Source organism: Peromyscus maniculatus, chromosome 12 (assembly GCF_049852395.1).
Source record: "Peromyscus maniculatus bairdii isolate BWxNUB_F1_BW_parent chromosome 12, HU_Pman_BW_mat_3.1, whole genome shotgun sequence".
In the NCBI taxonomy this organism is placed as follows: domain Eukaryota; kingdom Metazoa; phylum Chordata; class Mammalia; order Rodentia; family Cricetidae; genus Peromyscus; species Peromyscus maniculatus.
The window spans coordinates 6,837,086-6,857,491 of NC_134863.1; the positions used below are offsets into that span (position 1 = coordinate 6,837,086).

The 20,406-nt window shown below is 40.9% G+C and overlaps 2 protein-coding genes across 2 annotated transcripts in view; one reads left to right on the forward strand and one right to left on the reverse strand.

The window, feature by feature from the left end:
• Positions 1-2,829, reverse strand: part of LOC143268055 (uncharacterized) — a 99,790-nt gene extending 96,961 nt beyond the window's left edge. Inside the window, exons 1-2 of the mRNA XM_076548522.1 lie at positions 2,644-2,829; positions 1,536-1,563 (exon numbers count right to left, since the gene is read on the reverse strand). Of these exons, the coding sequence (XP_076404637.1) occupies positions 1,536-1,563 (28 nt within the window). The 5' untranslated portion in view covers positions 2,644-2,829. The remainder of the gene's footprint in view (positions 1-1,535; positions 1,564-2,643) is intronic.
• The window catches only part of LOC121821659 (immunoglobulin lambda-1 light chain-like), a 755,041-nt gene that overhangs the window by 428,836 nt on the left and 305,799 nt on the right, over positions 1-20,406 (forward strand). The gene's annotated exons all lie outside the window — the stretch shown is intronic.

Below are 20,406 nucleotides of genomic sequence, written 5' to 3' on the forward strand. Positions count from 1 at the left end.
GAATCTGTGATCTACACCACAACATGGGCTGTTTTCTTCCACACTTGCTAAATGTGTGCAGGCAGGGTATTAAATGTAGTCGTTGCACTGCATGTGTGAAGATCCTCATAACTTATTCTGGGCATTGGTGTGTTCATCTGCTTAGGAAAACACATATCAACCCACTACATATGGCTGTGGTGAGCTTTAAACACATTGTTATAGGTAAATCATGAATACTATTTTTTTCTCAAGGAATTTACAATTTTAATATAAACCAGCTGGCTCATTTCCAGTTACATTTTTTTTAATTTTATTTTTCTTTATTAAGAAATTTTCTACTCACTCCTCATGCTATCCACAGACCCCCCTCCTCCCTTCTCCCATCCCCAACCCTCTTTCCCAAGCCACCCCGCATCCCCCAAATCAAGGTCTCCCATGGGGAGTCAGCAGAGCCCAGCACACTGAGCCTAGGCAGGTCCAAGCCCCTTCCCACTGCACCAAGGCTGTGCAAGGTGTCACACCACAGGCACCGGATTCCCAGAAGCCTGCCCATGCACCAGGGACAGATCCCGATCCCACTGCCTGGGTGCCCCCCAAACAGTTTGAGCCAAACAACTGTCTTCCATGTCCAGAGGGCCTAGTCCAGTCCCATGGGAGCTCCACAGCCACCAATCCACAGTTCATGTGTTCCCACTACTGTGGTCCATTATCTCTGCACGTCCTCTCATCATGATCACAATGTCGCTCACCTACAGTATCTCTCCTCTCTCTCATCAATTGGATTCCCGGAGCTCAGCCTGGTGCCTGGCCGTGGGTCTCTGTATCTGCCTCCATCAGCCACTGGACAGAGGCTCTATGATGACAGCTAGGTTATTTGCTAGGCTGGTCACTAGAGTAGACCGGTCCAGGCACCCTCTGGACCACTGCCAGCAGAACAAGGTGGGGGTTAACCTTGTGGACTCCTGAGAGTCTCCCCAGCACCCTGCCTCTTCCTGTTTCCATGATGTCCTCATCTATCATGGTATCTTCCTCCCTGCCCTCCCACTCTGTCCCTGTTCCAGCTTGACCCTCCCATTTCCCTATGTTCTCATCCCCCACTCCTAAAAAAAATGTATTTTGTTTACTCAATCAACATAGATGGAGTAAACAAAATACAGTTTTTAAAAAAAGTCTCCCAGAACAAGAATGGAGCCTGTGCTAGACCCTCCACAGTTGTCTTATGGCCAGCTGGCATGGGGGCTCAGGTCCTTAATATCTTTTTCACAACAGTTTTCCTGAAAATTGGGTTCAATGACATGGACATCTGTCTAGATAAAATAAGTTTAAACAGCCTGGTGCACAAAATCCCAAACTAAGGAGGTCACAGCTAGACGTAGCAACTGTAGACACATGACTATGATTTCTTACTTGAGGTATCACTTTTTTTTCTAAATCAAACTCCCAACTGTCAATTGATGAATGTGTTTTTGCTTACTGTGGTACACTAGACAAAAGACAACCAGTATTCACACAATTCACATCTAAAACATGTCTTCAGTGACTGGAATACATACCACCCCATCTGTCTTTCCCAGGTTCCATCTGCAAAACACAGTAAAGAAAACACTTTGAGACTCAGATTATGGTGAGTTCTGTTTGTACAACACTTTGGCTCACGTGTTTGCTGGGCATTATTACACCAAGGATTGCCAAGCCCTTGGGTGGAAGATTCTGGATTAGTATGTCATATGATACTGACAGAATATCTCAGGACGTCTCTTTTGTGACAAACACTAGTCTGTTTTTCACTTTTGCTGACTAGAGGCCACATCAGGTATCCCTATGTGTTTAGCCTCCACTGATGGTCAGCTAAGGTATATCACGACATGACAGAGCAACTCTATATCTGGTTAGTATGATTTGTTTGTTTGTTTGAAACAAGAATTAACCTTTATTGAGCACTTATTATGTGCCAGGACAGATTAATATCTTTTAATATTTTAAGGCAATTAAGTAAATATTGTTATTGCTACTTTATTGAGGAAGGCAATGTAGACACAGAAAGGATAAGTTTGCCAAAAGTCACAGAGCCAAGAACTCCCAGTTTTTCCAGACAGGAGGCTTGAAGCTCAGAGCTCAGGTTGTCATACCACCAGCTTCCTTTGTAGAGTCCCTCTGTGGCCCATGGGTTGGAATTCCTGGTCAGTGGCCACTCCCCCCCCCTACATGACCGAGCATGTACTGCCAAAATGATTAGTCATTCCAAGGCTTTATGGCCTATGTAATCCATGCGCTGCATCAGGCAATCTATGCGCATACGTGGCATAGCTACATATGCCCTCGGGCAGGGGAATCCATAAAAAGCTAGTCACAGGGGCCGGGCGGTGGTGGCGCACACCTTTAATCCCAGCACTCGGGAGGCAGAGGCAGGCGGATCTCTGTGAGTTCGAGGCCAGCCTGGGCTACCAAGTGAGTTCCAGGAAAGGCGCAAAGCTACACAGAGAAACCCTGTCTCGGAAAAAACCAAAAAAAAAAAAAAAAAAAACCGAAAGCTAGTCACAGCCTCCTGTCCCCTTCTTCTCCTCCCCCTGTCCCCACAGATCTTCCATAGGTCCAAGCACATTCTCTTCTGTCCCTCCTTCCCTAATAAACTCTGAGAGTGGGTTTCGTGGTGCCTCGAACCTTTTCTCGCTCGGTAACAGTGCCGCTTAATGAATAACATCGTGCCGCCACATAAAAGCCAACACCACGTGCTCTTTTGCTCTCCCCAAAAACTGCCGCCGACGCCGCCGCCGCCGCCGCCGACGCCGCCGCCGACGCCTGGTTCTCCCGCGCCCGCCGCCGGGGTTTGCTTTCGAGGGCGCTAGTTCAAAGGCGGCCTCAGCTTCCCACGGGTCTCCCGGAGACTGCATATTCCCTGCCTGGTCCAGGGCGTCCGATTCGCAAGGCCACGCCTTGTGCTGATGCCTCGGGAGTCCCTCTCTCTCCCGGGCCCACAGTCCAGGATGCCAGCGGCGGCATCTTAGAAAAAAGACCTTAGCGTCCAGGAACCGGGCAGGGCGTGAGGAGAGCGAGGCCGGGGTTTTCGGACACAGCAGGGGCTGACGTGGCAGGGCTGGGGTCTCCCCATCGCCACAACAGGTTTCTCTCCGCTGCCCGCGTCCGTCCGGCTGCGCGCCTCGCGAGCAAACGCCCCGGGCTCCGCCTTTGACTTTCCCGGGCAGAGAAACCCCGCGGCCCGGTGGCTCTCCGGCGCCTCCCTGCACGGCCGCCCTCTGCGCTTGCGCAGACCGTAGCTCGGGTGCCCCGGGAGGGCCGCGCCCACCCGAGCCCAGGCTTCCTGCAGTTTTTCACAAGCTGGAAGCGTGGCTGGCTGCGTGGTGCCTCTCCTCTCTCCTGGCGGCAGCTGAGCGGGGGCGAGGTTGACTTGAGGACTCCGGTCTGCACATGGTGTTGGCAGGGGCTTCCGGAAGGGGAGATACCGTTTTGTTGACCCCAGATGGCCCCGGGGCTGGCCGGGGGCGGGGGTGTTGGAAGAGGACGTGAATTCTGACTGGAAAATGTCCCCCTCTCTTCAAGGAGGGCCCCAAACAGGCCCCGTCCGGCCTCCTCTCGAGGCCAGGATCTTAGGGAAGGGTGTGTCCATGAGTTGGGTAGGACCCCCTTACACACGCGAGCGCGCGCGTGTACGCACGCACGCACGCACGCACGCACGCACGCACGCACCCCAGTCGAGGCCGAGGGTTTCGTGGTCCCCGAGGATAACGTGCACTTCCATGTGTTTGAGTCAGGCATACTGGTCTACACCTGTAGCTCCCGCACTTGGGTGGTAGAAACGCAGGAGACCAGCAGTGTGAGGCAAGTCTGGGTTGTATGAGACCCAGTCCTACATGCCATAGTTTTAGGATATTTAAGGTATTCAGAATTGTAATCGCCCTTATTTAAGACCTCATAGGCTTAGGATGAGTTGGTGTTTCTGTGTTGAGAAAAAAATAGCCCCATCTCTGTTGTGATTTCTAGAGTGGTACAAAAATATCTAAGTTCCTGTATTCTACTGATTATTATGATTACTATATTACTACTATGCCCTTTTATGAGGCACTCTAATAATGTACGTGCATCCCATGACTTAGAGTTCTGAGCAACTGGACACCCTATACTGGGGCATATGAAGCTTCCACAACATTGATCTTTGGGGAACAATCAAATTTAACCTAAACCAGAGGCTCTAGAAGTCATAAAAGGGGGGGACCCTTACGTGAACATTCAAGTCTACATGGATGATATGCCTATCAACTTCCAAGTGAAATTTACATACTTTTGTCAAAAGCGGAACACCATGCTCCCAAAGACATCCTGTCCCCTTGACTCAAAATCAATACCTGACATAAGCATGTGTGGGTGTTCTATGCAATCACTAATCTGGTCAAATTCTGTTTCCCCTTCTTCCTAAATATACTATTTAACACCCATGATAACCTAACCAACTTTATTTTTCAAGTGTGAGAGCCACCAAAACCTAAGGGAAGAATCATTAAAGCAGCTTTTCACTCTTTCATAAAGAAACTGTTTACCTTTGTCAAAGAACTGGGGGACTTCTGTACATCAGTTGAAGATGGTGTTGCAACTTGATGTTCAGGTGTAACTAGAGGGACAGAAAAATAACTGTCAGTTCATGGTACCATTTACCCACCCAAGCATCTTTACTTGACATGGATAAAAGTGCATGGCATCAGTACATGTGATTAGACTTAGTTAAGCGACTACTGGACTGTTTTTCCTAATGGCAAATGTAGGCAAAGATTAAAAAAATAATAATAAACAGGGTTTTTTTTCCTGCTTTCTAGAGAATAGGAATCTAAAGCAATGTGAGAGTCTGTGTTTCAATATGTAACTACTGAATGCATGTTTTAAAAAGCTTTTATACATTTATTCAGTGTGGGAGGGAGCACATCAGAAGACAACCTTTGGTGGCCAAGTCTCTCCTTCCATTAGGTGAATTCTGGGGACAGAATCAAAACATCAGGTCTGGTGACAAGCACTGATACTTACTGAGCCATCTCACTCTCTCCATTAAAATAAATCTCACAATTAAACAACATATCACCATCAATTCCTGAGATCATTTTGAAGCCCAGAAGAACTAACAATCCCTTCAGCATATCTCACAAACATATTTCAACCTCCATCAATTGATACATTCTGATTCTGCATTCACCACAAAGAACATAGAATTTTAGCCTTGATAACATATACATTTTACTGGGGAAGTGAATTTAGTATGAGGCATATGGTGTAACTGTATTGATCCTTCATCCTTTGACATACAACAATAATTTACTGAAGAGTGGAAACCAATAATAAGCATATTGTGTCTTGTTTCTCCTTCTAGTCTTTTCTTACTATTCTATGAACCTTTGTATTCATGTGTTTTGTGGCATCCAATTTAAAACCAGCAGTGATGGGGAAGAATGATTGTCTGGATCCTGTTGATCATTCAAGTCCTTTAACACAGTTCTACATGAGAGTTGCTTCAAGGGTGATGCATACTCTAAAAACTGGGTAGATATTCTGGGTACTTATGTGTCACTCTTTCAGGGTGTATAGCTCACAAGGTCTCTGTACTTCTAAGGGCCACATTTGTATTGCCATTAGACACCAATCAAAGATCTCCCCATTTGTAATTGTCTTTAGGCCAGGGGTGAAGGTGAGTGTCCCAACCCTAAGTATCTGTGAACTGATGAGAAGTACTGGTACTTCCTTATAATGACTAGGATGAAATGTGACACTGATGTAACAATACCTGTCCTGGGCTATGTCATAAAGTAGATAGTACCTAGGACTTCTACAGACTTGCAGATATCCTGACATGTGTTTAGAGACTCAGGATAGTGGGCAATATGTCTGGGTTCACATCTTGGCTCTTCTACTTAAGCATATTCTCTCTCTCTCTCTCTCTCTCTCTCTCTCTCTCTCTCTCTCTCTCTCTCTCCGTCCCTCTCCCTCTCCCTCTCCCTCTCCCTCTCCCTCTCCCTCTCCCTCTCTCTCCCTCTCTCCTCTCTCTCCCTCCCTCCCCTCCCCTCCCCTTCTCTCTCTCTCTCTCTCTCTCTCTCTCTCTCTCTCTCTCTCTCTCTCTCTCTTCTCTCTCTCTCTCTCTGTTGTGTTATTACACCCTGGGAATTCACATAGTCAATAAAGAAGAACATGTGTCTATGCTGTTGCTGAGTCATTTAATGAATATAACCCAAGCAGTGTCAACACTTGGGAAGGTTAGATATTGTAAAATATCCTGCTATCCAAAGTCCTGAATTTTAAATTCCCAGGTCACTGTTCTTCAATGGCATATGACTGATAGTCCTAAAGACCTACATTTCAAATTTACCAATCTCTATTGAAAAGAGGTATAGATTTTTAAATGATTCCTATGTTGACCTAAGTATACAATCAATCAAATGTCCATGCCTAAAAATAGCCAGCATTGTTCTCTAGAATATTCTAGCTACTTTACCATGGTCAGTGTATACCTGTTTAATGAAATGAACCTCAGAATTCTTGATGGATTAACATTACATATTAAAATGTCTAGTATTATAAGATCATTGAAAACATACAATCTTAATTAACAGCTCTTCACAAATATGAACATCTCTATATTTAGGTTTTGAACAATTCATGAAGACAGCTATAGCTCTGAAAGAGGTCTTCTATTCACAACCCTGGAGCAGTTCTGGGGAGCTAGCCTCTTCTGGACTGTATTTCAAAGTATTTCATAGAGAATAGAATATACATAATACATAATAAAACATAATTCTAACAACACAGAAGTTATAAATAAAGATATTTTGAGAAACATTAACCAGTCTAATTGAAGTATTCAATGGCTAGTAATGTCATACCTCGACTACAGCAGTTCCCCATTATACTCTAATTCCAAAACAATATCTCTGTATCTATAAGCGTGTATATTGGAGGCAAGTCACAATATATACTGGCACTCTGCACTGCGGTGCGAACATATCTAAGTACATGTCAGCAGCATGTCATAGAACGTTCATTGTGAACTCATCATACTGTGACACCCAACAGCTGCTATCTAGGCAAGTCAGCTCATATAAGTCCAAGACTACAGCCTGGGTTATTTTAAATGCCACTGTACTTTACTTCATGATGGCCAACTACAAAGTAAATGTTTTCCCTACACACACACACACACACACACACACACACACACACACACACACACACACACAAACACACACACAACTTGCCCTCAAGGAAATGGATGCACTACAGAATTTCTCTGTGGTGTCTATTAAATGGCAGAAGAGTGAGCAACATGAGTGAACTCAGGTAGCATGAGGTTTGTGTTGGTTACTCATGTAACTAACAGTAGAGAATGTATTTATTTTCACTGTTTACCTTCACTGTTTACCTGAGAAACTATAGAAGGGCCCTAGCTTAGCAGAAATATATGATCTTCCTCCAATATTTTCAACCTGCCTAGTGCCTATCAGTTAGTGATTCTCTGGTTAGAGGACCACACTGAGAGGTGAACAAGGCTTCCATATTTTCTAGAGATGCTCAGATTCAAAGTCACTCAGAGCCAAGTTGTCACATGATGGTTGGGATGAGTAGGAACTTCCCTTCCACTAGCCAGGCCTGGATATGTCCTCATCACGAACTGACAAGAACAGTAGCCAGGTGCATTGGTAATATAATAAACAGTGCCTGTACACGTCATTTTCTAGGTGACATCCTCATTGACCATCTGTACAGCCTTTATTAATTCTGGCTAAGATAGGGGTAATGACTACAGGAGCTATGGTGATATTTTATTTGTACTGAAGTGTGATTTTATTTGTATGTTTAAATAAAGTTGCCTGGGGGTCAGAGCTAATAGCAAGCCATAGCAGAAGCTGGGTGGTGGTGGCACACACCTTTAATCCTGATCACATGACAGGCAGATCTCTGTGTGTTCAGGAATACAGCCAGCATGGAGACACATGCCTTTAATCTCAATACCAACCATAGAGACCTAGAGGTCTGTATAGACTGGCAGTGACGAGGGGGTCATGTGGTTGGGTTTACAACCGATAAGAAGGCAGAACAGAAAGTCAATAAAAAGACAGACACACAGGAAGTAGGCCTCTTTCTGAGGGGAAGGACAGCAGCGGCAAGAAGGTTAAGAAGGTGGTTTTAAGTCTCAGCTCTTAGCTACTGCTCTGACCTCTTGGGCTTTTGACTCTGCATTTGGCTCTGTGTTTCTTATTTAATAAGACTGTTACATCTACAACAGTGCCTATACACATCGTTTTCTAGGTGGCATCCTCATTGATCATCTGTACAGCCTTTATTAACTCTGGCTAAGATAGGGGTAATGACTACAGGAGCATCGAGAACGCACTATACCTGTTCATGCCTTTCTCACCAAAGTCCTATCTTCTCTTATATTGCTATGCTTTCTTTTTTATTTTTTCAGAAAAGATCTCTGTAGTTTCTTTTGTTTTTTACTCTTGCTTTTTGGGGGCCCACCATCCAGCTCCTAAATAAATCACATAGAGGCATATTCTTTCTTATGAATGCCCGGCCTTAGCTTGGCTTGTTTCTAACCAGCTTTTTTAACTTAAATTATGCCATCTACCTTTGCCACTGAGCTTTTATCTTTCTCTGTTTCTATATACCTTTCTTTACTTCTTACTCCACAGCTTACTGTGTAGCTGAGTGGCTGGCCCCTGGAGTTCTCCTCTCCTTTTCTTGCTCCTTGATTTCTTCTCAGATTTCTTCTCCAATTCATTCTCTCTGCCTTCCAGCCCTGCCTATCCTTTCTCCTGCCTAGCTGTTGGACATTCAGCTCTTTATTATACCAATAAGGTGTTTTAGGGAGACAAAGTAACATAGCTTCACAGAGTTAAACAAATACAGCATAAAAGAATGCAACACATCTTTGCATCATTAAATAAATATTGCACAGCATAAACAAATGTAACACATCCCAAGCTAATAATCCACAACACATCAGGTCTTTGGTATTTCCTTCAGTCTGCAGAGATAGTCCTGCTGTCGAGTAACCATTCTGTACACTATGAAGATTTGTCACTGTGATTGGTTTAATAAAGAAGATGACTGGCCAATAGCTGAACAGGATAAGCTTAGGTAGGAGAGCCAAACTGAGAATGCTGGGAAGAGAAAGGGTGGAGTCAGAGGAGTTGCCAGCCCAATGCAGAGGGAGCAGGAGATGTAGGTAACATGCTAATAAAAGTACCGCCACATGCAGAGCATAATTGAGGTACATGGGTTAACTTAAAATGTAAGAGCTAGTTAGTAATAAGCCTGAGCTATTGGCTGACATTTATAAGTAATCTTAAGTCTCCATGTTGATTATCTGGGATCAGGGGTCAGGAGAGGAAAACTCTGCCTATAAATGGCACCCAACTTCCAGGGCCATGTTCCTCCACATAAAGCCTGAGCGAGCTTTAAAAAAGGTTCTAAACACACAGAAATGGAGCCAGACATGACTTCCTAGTCTTGTGTCTCTCATACCTGCTGCAGTACAGTGACAAAGCTCCTGGCAATGGCCACCACACCATGAACTAAGCCACACGGTGGGTTCCCATCACACGGGGCACAGTAGAGAGAAGTATCTCCCAGCAGCATACTGCATGGCAGGTTTAGGGTTTTTGCAGACAGAAAAGGTTACAGATACACAGTAAAGACAGATTCAGATGAAGACTTCTAAATGGATAACAGCATGTTTTAAAATATGCATACCCTTGGGATAGAAAGGATAAAGTGTAGAGAAAGTCCTTTAAAAAGGAATAGAGTAATTTAAAAAATATAACAAGTCACATAAAGATAGGAAATATCGGGCTGGAGAGGTGGCTCAGAGGTTAAGAGCACTGCTTGCTCTTCCAAAGGTCCTGAGTTCAATTCCCAGCAACCACATGGTGGCTCACAACCATCTGTAATGAGATCTGGTGTCCTCTTTTGGTTGACTTGTGTACAATGCACAATCTATATTTATATTGATACAGATATGGATGTTACCATTAAAAGTCTATATATTTTCAGAACAAGGGGAACAGACACCAATAAAAATGGATGGACCAAGGTGATCTAGCATGCAAAACAGCTTCAAAGCTGCTGACTAAGATGATCCAGCCTCACAGACTACTCTAGCCAAGACTTAACAATTATCCTGATTTTCTCAAAGTTCCCTCAAAGATTAATAGTGCCCCAAGAAAACAGGAAGCAGTCTACAGAAAACAACATCCACATTCCCAAAATATTGGCTATGGATGTTTGTTATAATTTTAGGGGGGTTGATTACAAGTTGTTATTGGTAATGGTCAGAAAAAAAGCTGACCAAAAGAGATTAGATTCAAGATTCCATTCTGAAAAGAAAAAGGGAGGATATAAAAATAATAGAATAAAATGATAGATTATTGAATCTATTTTTAAACCAAATACAACTACCAGTCTTAAATATTTTATATTGGTATGAGTGTTTATATATTGATACAAATTTGAAGTTAATTTTGTAATACTGCATGTATGTTTCTACTCTTGTTTTGGTTATTATGCTTATGCGTCTCATTTTAAAATGTAATGTATAATTAAAAATACAGATTAAGCCAGGTGATGGTGTTACACACCTTTAATCCCAGCTAGAATTACATAGTGACCCTCACACAGCAATAGTGGGTGACTTCAATACACTTTCTTCAATATACAGGTCATCTAGATAAAAACTAAACAGAGACATGCTAGTGTTAAATAATGCCATAAACCATATGTACCTAGTAGATATCTAGGAAATATTTCATCCAAACACAAAAGAATATACTTTCTTCTCAGCAGCTCATGGAACTTTCTCCAAAATTGACCATACAACTGGACATGAAGTAAGTCTCAATAGATATTTTTAAAAAAAAAAATGGAAATAACATTCTGTATCTTATCTGAACACCATGGATTAAACCTAGATATAAACAACAGCAGAAATGCCAATAAGTGAATGGAGACATGGAAACTAAATAACTAACTACTGATGAAAATTGAGTCAAAACAGAAATCAAGAAAGAAATTTTTCAAATTGAATGAAAATGAAAACATAGCATGCTCAAAGCTATGAGACACAAAGAAGGCATTCTAAGATGCAAGTGTCCACATATAAATCAAACAAACAAAAAAAACAAAGAGATCTAATGTTGGCAACTCAATAGTAAACCTGGAAGCTCTAAAAAAAGAAGGAAAAAGATAATATTGTGAGATACTTGATTACACTGTATGAAAATATGTCACTGTGATTAGTTTAATAAAAAGCTAAATGGCCAATAGCTATGCAGGATTTTGGGGGCACAGAGTATGTTGGAAAGAAAGACAAAGATGCTGAGAGATGGGAATAAACAAAACATGCAGTAGGAGAAGTAACAGACATGACTCATAGCATGACATAGATTAATACAAATAGGTTCATTTAAGTTATAAGAACTAGTTAGAAACAAGCCTAAGCTACAGGCCAAGCTTTAATAATTAATAAGAAATCCCTGTGTCATTATTGGGGAGCTGTTGGTCCCAACAAAAAAATCTGTCTATAAATGGCATCTAATGTGGGGGGTATGAATACCCAAACATAGGGCCTGAGAAAACAAAAAATAAAATTATGGGCAAAGAACTACTTCTCTAGTCTCTCCGGCAGGCTAGTTCTTGGCAGTGTACAAAGACATGGCTTCAGGCTGCTGCCTGTGGGATGGAGCCAGTTGCCAGCCACTAGTACCATGTGCCAGTGCCATGGGCTAAGCTGAGCTGTATGTCATGTGATCAGAGAATGACGCAGATGCTTAGTAAAGACAGGTCCAAACACAAGCTATTTGTTATAGCCTCTAGACAGGTTACAGTGCATTTAACAATGTGTGAAGGCTTAAGGGGGAAAAAAGGATATAGACAGTTGTAAAAAGCAATAATTTAAAAATAAAGTTGTTGCTGGAGGGCTTCTCTCCAGGTTCCCCAAGCCCCGCAGTCTCACAATCCACTTATAAAATAATCACTCAGACGCTTATATTATTTACAAACTGTATGGCCGTGGCAGGCTTCTTGTTAACTGTTCTTATATCTTAAATTAACCCATTTTTATAAATCTATACCTTGCCACGTGGCTGGTGGCTTACCGGCGTCTTCACATGCTGCTTATCCTGGCGGTGGCCTTCTGTTTCCCAGAATTCTCCTCTCTCCTTGTCCCACCTACTTCCTGCCTGTCCACCTACTTCCTGCCTGGTCACTGGCCATCAGTGTTTTATTTATATAGAACAATATCCACAGCACTTCCCCTTTTTTTCTTTTTTTTAAAAAGTAAGGTTTTAACTTTAACATGGTAAAACTACATATAACAAAACAATTATTGAGCAAGAATAACAGTTACAATATTAAAGAAGATGTCCTATCTATCTTATATTTGTGAATTTAAGGTTTTATATCTAACTTATCTTTTATCATAACTGAGGAAATTACAACTATCTAGTCTTTAACCACATCAAAGACCTGAGAAGGAACATAATGGTACCTGAGAAATGGTAGATGGATGCAAGCAACTTTCGGGAATCTTGCAAGAGTAGACCAAGACAGCTGGCAGCCTGGACAGTCACCTAATGTTTCTCAGCATTGTTGGTGCATTTAAATTGGCTACAGGCCTAGAGTATCTGACAGACTACTTTCAGAAGCAGGATTTTTGAAAGACCATCTTACCCTGTCTTGGCAGAGTACAGTGGTCCCTTTCCTTGTGTCCCGCTTGTCCAGAAAGGACAGCATTGCATTTGTACTGTCAGCCATCAAGGCAAGGGCAGTTTTTTGCCCAGTAGGCCATTTTGTGCCAAAAAGACAAACTTCCAAATGGAAATGTCTTAGAAGCCCAACATTCTCTCAGGATCAATTGGTGCAGCCAGGAGCAATTGTGTCTCACGTCAACAGAATTCTAAGTTATTTAAATGCCATATTCTCTAGGTCTATGAAGTGTTTGAAGATTACCTATCTATCTGAAATATATCTATGTATACCTAGAAGACTTAACTAACATGGCTACAAATATGATTATCATAGATGACTAATTATTAATCTATTTTTAATTATCCATTACAATTTTAAATGAGTTACATAAACATAATACCTCAAACAAGAATAGAAATATATATATATACATAGAAATATATATATATATATATACAGTATAACAAAATTAACTTTAAGTTTGTATCAATAAACTAAAATTTATACCAATGTAAAACATTTTAAACATAAACTAAAATCTATACCAATGTAAAACATTTTAAACAAGTTGTTCTTTAAAAGGTTCATTAATCTACCCTTTTATCTTATCATCTCCATATCCTCCTATATATCTATATCATATCCCCTTTTCTTTTTTAGAAAGAGATCACATTTATAATCAATCTGTTTTAAATAAAAATATTGGTTTTTCTCTGTCCCATACCAGAGGGCTCTTCTGATTTGGGACACAAGAATCTCTTAACCATTTTTTTTTAAAGCAATATGTCTGGGTTTAGAGGGGGAGTGAGCCAATTCCACCTCTAAAGCCAGCTTGGTATATTTGGGAATTTGGGCGTAGCATCTCTTACTACTTCCTGCTGGAGGGGGGCGCTGTATCTTATGGGGATGCAAAGAAAATTTTAGGCCTATGGGGTAGTCCATGAGGCTGTATTGTGTGAACCAGTTGCCTTGAAACCGCTCTGGATGTTGGATCATCTGGGCCATGGTGTCATCGGAGACCTTTCAGGGGGTCTTGGCTGGTCAAACCTGATGTATCTTAATCTGGAACAAATCCACAGCCTCTGGCTTTCTGTGGAAACAAAAGCAGAATCTCTTTTCCAAAGCAACATATCCTTAAATCCAAATTTTGAAGTGAAGGTACCTTTAAAATATACATTTTGGCATAACTCAACAGCTTTTGTAATCAAATGTTTTTCTTCAGTTACAAATATCAAAGAGAACATAATCCAGATTCTCTGTGTGGTAGCCATCTTTACGTGGCTTATGTTTTATATTACCTCGAGCCTATTGCTTTAAGCTGCACCATTCTAAGACTGAAACAGCGCTGTGGCTGCTGGCTCCGCCCACTTCAGCTTCCCAACATGGCGGTGGTACATTTTCTGCCAGCTCTGGGAGTCATCAATTCTCAGAAATAGTAGGTCTAAGCTTTTATCAAAGCAGTGTGTAGTCCAGAAACCTCTTTTTTTTTTAAATACTAGTAAAGACTAAATCTACCACACAGCATAATGTGCCACTGGCAGACGCCTCATTTCCGCCATACTGCTGGTCAAACGCACACACCAGGAACCCTCCAGTGTTCAAACCTTCATTTTGCAGCGTCTAGCTGCCCATATGAGACAAGAAGCAGGAACCTGGTTTTGGCTCTGTTTAGAATTGGTTATTAAATATTGTCAGGTTTAAGGTGGAAACTCGAGCCGTTGGGCGCCATTTGTTGCTGGAGGGCTTCTCTCCAGGTTCCCCAAGCCCCGCAGTCTCACAATCCACTTATAAAATAATCACTCAGACGCTTATATTATTTACAAACTGTATGGCCGTGGCAGGCTTCTTGTTAACTGTTCTTTTATCTTAAATTAACCCATTTTTATAAATCTATACCTTGCCACGTGGCTGGTGGCTTACCGGCGTCTTCACATGCTGCTTATCCTGGCGGTGGCTGCAGTGTCTCTTCAGCCTTCTGTTTCCCAGAATTCTCCTCTCTCCTTGTCCCACCTACTTCCTGCCTGTCCACCTACTTCCTGCCTGGTCACTGGCCATCAGTGTTTTATTTATATAGAACAATATCCACAGCATAAAGTCTTTAAAGAGAGAAGTAAAGTTAAAAAATAAAAAAAAGAATAAGCCATGTAGAGATGGGAAATATACAGAAAGCCTGGATCCTGTATAGTGTTGTATTGTCTTTAAACGTTTTGATTGCTGATGAGCAAAATGTTTTGATAGCTGCTGAGAGACATTGGATTATAAAAACTACCAAATTAAACTAGTCTATATATATATTTTTAAATGTCTTAAATTGAATTAAAAAAATATGTTACTTTGGGGAAGAAGTTATGCTTTTGTTTCCAAAGGAAATAAAAGGCTATGGATTCATTAAAGGTAATTGGGATCATATTTGATCAGGGGAAACCCCATAAAAATCCTGGCTACAGACATAAAGAAATAATCCTACAAAAACTACAAGACAAGTGATGTATATTTTACCTGCTCAATCAGAAAACTGTTGTTGGCTGTTTTTGTTCTTTTGGGGGTTCCGCTATGCATCTCTCAAATAAATACACACAGAGAGTTAGTCTTAATTATAAATTCCTGGCCTTAGCTTGGCTTGTTTGAGTCAGCTTTCCTTAACTGAAATTATCCTGTCTACCTTTTGCCTCTGGGCTTTCACATTTCTCTTACTTTTGTATATCTTAATTTTACTCTTCCACCATGGCTGGCTGTGTGGCTGGGTGGCTGGCCCCTGAAGTCCTCTTAGCCTTCTCTGGCTCCTTCTTTCTTTTCCTCCCAGATTTATTCTTCTATTTATTCTGCCAGCCCTTTCCTTCCTTTCTCCTGGCCTGCCACTGGCCATCAGCCCTTCACCAGAATATCAAGTACTCTAGACTGGCAAAGCCTGTCTAGAGTACTTCACAAAGCCAAAAAAACACAACATAAAAGAATGCAACACATCCTTTTATCATTAAGCCAATGTTCTACAGAACAAACAAATGTAATACATCTTAAAATAATATTCTACAACATAAAACAAAAAAATCATCTTTAACTGACTTGTGCACACCACAGAGGCCATACTTGTGATAATTTAGATATGTATGTTACCTTTGAAAGTTTGTGTTTTCAGAGCAAGGGGACCAGACACCAAGGAAAACAGATGGTCCAGGTGATCCAGCCTCTCAGAATGCCCCTGTTGCAGTTTCCTCAGAATTCTGCATCCAGAACAGCTTCAAGGCTGCTGGCTGAGATGGTCTTACCTTGTAGGCTATTCTAGCCAGAACTTGACCATCATTCTAATTTTCTTAAGGTCCCCCAAAGATGTCAGTGTCCCCAGACAACAGGAAGAAGTTAAGAGAGCATAACATCCACATTCCCAAGAGGTGGAGTGAGTAGTTTATGGTAATCCAGTGGGTTATGGATGTTTGTTATAATTTAGTGGGGATATTGTAATATAGGGGAAAAAGATAACTATTAACCTCAAATATTTTACATTGGTATGGATTTTGGTATATAGATATAAATTTAAAGTTATTTTTGTTACACTGAAGGTATGTTTCTACTCTTATTTAAGATATTGTGCCTATGTAGCTCATTTAAAAATGTAATGTAAAGTTCTTGTCCTTGAAAGCTATTTAGGATAATAAAGAAATACAGGTTAGTAGTTAGTCTTCTATTACAATCAAAATTACAGTCAAGTTAGGTATATTTTCAGGGTCAATCAGAGACATATCTTAAATAGATAGGATGGTCTTCCAACACTTCAGAGACCTACAGAATACAGAATTTTAATGTTTTAATAACATAGGGCTTCTCATGACAGTGAGACATGTCTGCTCCTGGCAGCACCAATTTACTTCAGAGAAGATGATGGCCACTGAAGAAACTCCATATGGAGTTTGCTTTCTTTGTGCCAAAAACTGGCTATTTGGGCAAGAAACTGCCTCTGCCTCTACTGTTGTCACTACACTGCCCAAACTGGACAAGCAGGGCATACAAAAAAGCAACCAAGACAGGATAGGACAGTCCTTCAAAAATTCCTGATTCATAGAAAAGTCTGACAGATAGACTGTAGGCAGAAAATGGATGACCCAATATTGTAGAGGCATGTTGGGTGACTGTCCAGGCAGCCAGATGTCTGTTATTTCTACAGGTTTGGAAGTGGCTTATACTGCACTTCCTGTTTACTCAGGTAATATTATATCCTTCTGAGGTCTTTGATGAAGTTGAAGACTACATAGTTTTAGTTATATTTTTCCTTAGCTATGAAAGAAAATAAGTTAGGTACAAAAACTTTGGAGTCACCAAGATAGGACAAATAATGGAGTATTTTCTTTGAATCTGCCAAATACAAATGGACTGGGTATTGTAAATGTAATCCTTACTTGATAATTGTTCTTACTGTATATAGTTTTATTATGTTAGAGTTAAAAACCCTTTCTTTTTTATTTCCCAAGAAGAGGGAAATGTTGCAAGATATTTGGTTACACTGTGTGAAGATATGTCACTGTGAATGGTTTAATAATAAGCTAAAATGGCCAATAGCTAGGCAGAATTTGGGGAGCACAGAGGACAATGGGAGGAAGAGCAGAGGTGCTGAGAGACAGGAAACAAACAAGACATGCAGATGGAGAAGTAAGAGATATGAGCCACATGGCAGGATGTAGACTAATAGAAACTGGTTAATTTAAATTATAAGAACTAGTTTGAAAAAAGCCTAAGCTATAAGCTGAGATTTCATAATTAAATAAGTTTCTGTGTCATTATTGGGGAGCTAACAGTCCTGATGAAAAAGACCAACAGAAGAAGGAGAAGGACAAAGAGAAAGAGAAAGAGAAGAAGGGGGGAGGAAGAGGAGGAGGAGGAGGAGGAAGAGAAGATAATACCCAAAAGGAATAGACAGCAAAAAAATAGTCAACTCATGGCTGAAATGAAGAGATAGAAGCACATGCCACATGCACACGCGCACATGCACGCACACACACACACACACACCAAAAAAAAAAAAATCAGTGAAATGAAGTTGTTCTTTGAGAATATAAATTAACAAACCCTTAGCAGAATGAACTAAAATATGGAGAAGGGGATCAAAATTTATAAAATTAGAGAAAAAAGGGGGAACATTACAACAGACACCAAGGAAATATAGAGAATCATAAGGACATACTTTAAAAATTCTGTACTCTACCAAACTGGAAAACCTAAGAAACAGATGAATTTCTTGATATATATAACCTACTAAAGTAAAATCAAGATCAAATAAGCAATTTAAATAGATCTCCTAGTGAAATAACACCTAGTGAAATAAAAGCATTAAAAGTCTCCTACTCCAAAAAGAGTTTATGGACTGATGAATTTAGCACAGAATTCTATCAGGCCTTAAAGAAGAATTAACTCCATTACTCCTCAAATTATTACAAAAAATAGAAACTGAAGGAACATTGTATAATTCTTTTTATTAAGCCAATATTATCCTAAAAACTAAACCACAATAAAGGAAATTAAAGACCAGTATGCCTTATGAAGATAGCTGGAATAATTCTCAACAAATACTTAAAAAACCAAATTCAAACGCATAAAAAAGATTATCCATCATGATCAAGTTAGCATTATTCTAGAGACATGGGGATGGTTCAACATGGGTAAATCAATCAATGTAATGAACCATATATACAAACTGCAAGACCAAAATGATATGGTCACCTCATTAGATGCAGAAAAGACCCTTTGCAAAATCCAACACTCCTTCCTGAAGAGTTGGGATACCAAGGACATACATTGACATAATAAAGATGACTTACAGAAATCCCACAGCCAACAGCAACCTAAATGTAGAGAAACCCAAAGCATTTCCACCAAAATCAAGAACAGGACAAAAATGTCCACTCTCTCCATACCTATTCAATATACTACTTGAAGTCTTAGCAAGAACAATAAGACAACTGAAGGAGACCAAGGGGATATGAACAGGAAAGGAGTCAAAGTATCTCTACTTGCAGATGATATGATTATATACATAAATTACCCTAAAAATTCCTCCAGGAAACTTCTACAGTCGATAAACATGTTCAGAAAAGTAGCAGGATTAAAAATTAACACACAAAAAATGGTAGCCTTCCAATATACAAATCATAAACAGGCTGAGAAAAAAATCAGGAAAACAACATCTCTCAGAGACCTTGCCTTGGAGAAGGTGGGTTGGAGGAAGGCTGAGGGGCAGGAGAAGAGAAGACAGAAGAATCTGTGGTTGGTATATAAAATGAATAGAAAAATCTCTTTAATAATAATAACAACAACAATAATAATAAATGAAAAAAACCTTGGGATAACCCTAACCAAGTGAAAGGCATATAATAAAAACATTAAGACACTGAATAGACAAATTGAAGAAGACATTGGACAATGGAAAGATCTCCCATGCTCATGGATAGGCAGGATTAATGTTGTAAAAAAAGGCCATTCTACCAAAAGCAATCTACAGATTCAGTGCAAGTCTTATAAAAATTTCAATGTGATTCTTCACAGAAATTGAAATGATAATTTTCAGCTTCATGTGGAAACAGAGAGAAAGGGAGGGGGAGGGAGGGAGAGAGAGAGAAATCTCAGGATAGCTAACACTTTCCTGAATAATAAAAGAACTGCTGGAGATCACCATCCCCAACCTCAAATTGTACTACAGAGTATGTACAGTATTGGCATAAAAACTGACACATTGATCGATGGAATTGTATTGAAGATCCAGAAATAAGTACACATACCTATGGGCACCTGGTTTTGATTAAAAAAAAAAAAAAGCCAGAAATACACAATTGAAAAAAGAAAGCATCTCCAACAAATACTGCTGGTCAAACTGGATAGCTACATGTAAAAGAATTCAAAGAGGTCCATACTTATTGTAGGGAAAAGGGGCCAGCCAAAGAAACCCACCCTGGCCCTGAACCCAGACTCAGTGAAAGAAACACACCCTGAATCTGAGACCTGACCCAGTGAAAGAAACACTTTATCCCTGAACCCAGAAACTAAGAAACATGCCCTGACTCTAAAACCAGTGCCAAAGAAACATACTTTGTCCCTCGAATCAGAGCCAGTGAAATAAATATGCCCTGGCCTTAGAACTAGAGCCAAAAAGCTGAAAAGGGCCAGTTAAAAGAAACAGAGTTTGACCCTGAAACCAAAGCCATCTCTGCCTCCAATCAAGGAAACCAACCAATCCCTGAGCAGGAAAACTAACCAATCTCTGAGTAGAAAATCTTCTCCATCAAGAAACTCCACCCCTAAGAAGCCCTATATAAACATCTCTGCCTGTTCAGTTGTGGACTGTTCCTTCCCACCCTGGCAGAGGCAGCCACTCTCCTGGACTCCTCCTTCCTAATAAGTCTCTTTCTTTTTTCTTCTTTTTTTTTTAATTAACAGATTTTCTATTCATTTTACATACCAACCACAGATTCCCCTGTCCTCCCTCCTCCCAACCCCCATGCCCACCTACTCCAAGGCAAGATCTCCCATGGGGAGTCAGCAGAGCCTGGTACATTCAGTTGAGGCAAGTCCAAGCCCCTCCTCCCTGCACCAAGGCTGCACATAGTGTCTCACCATAGGCACTAGGTTCCAAAAAGCCAGCTCATGCACTAGGGACAGGTCCCATCCCACTGCCTGGGGGCCCCCTAAACAGTTCAAGCTAAA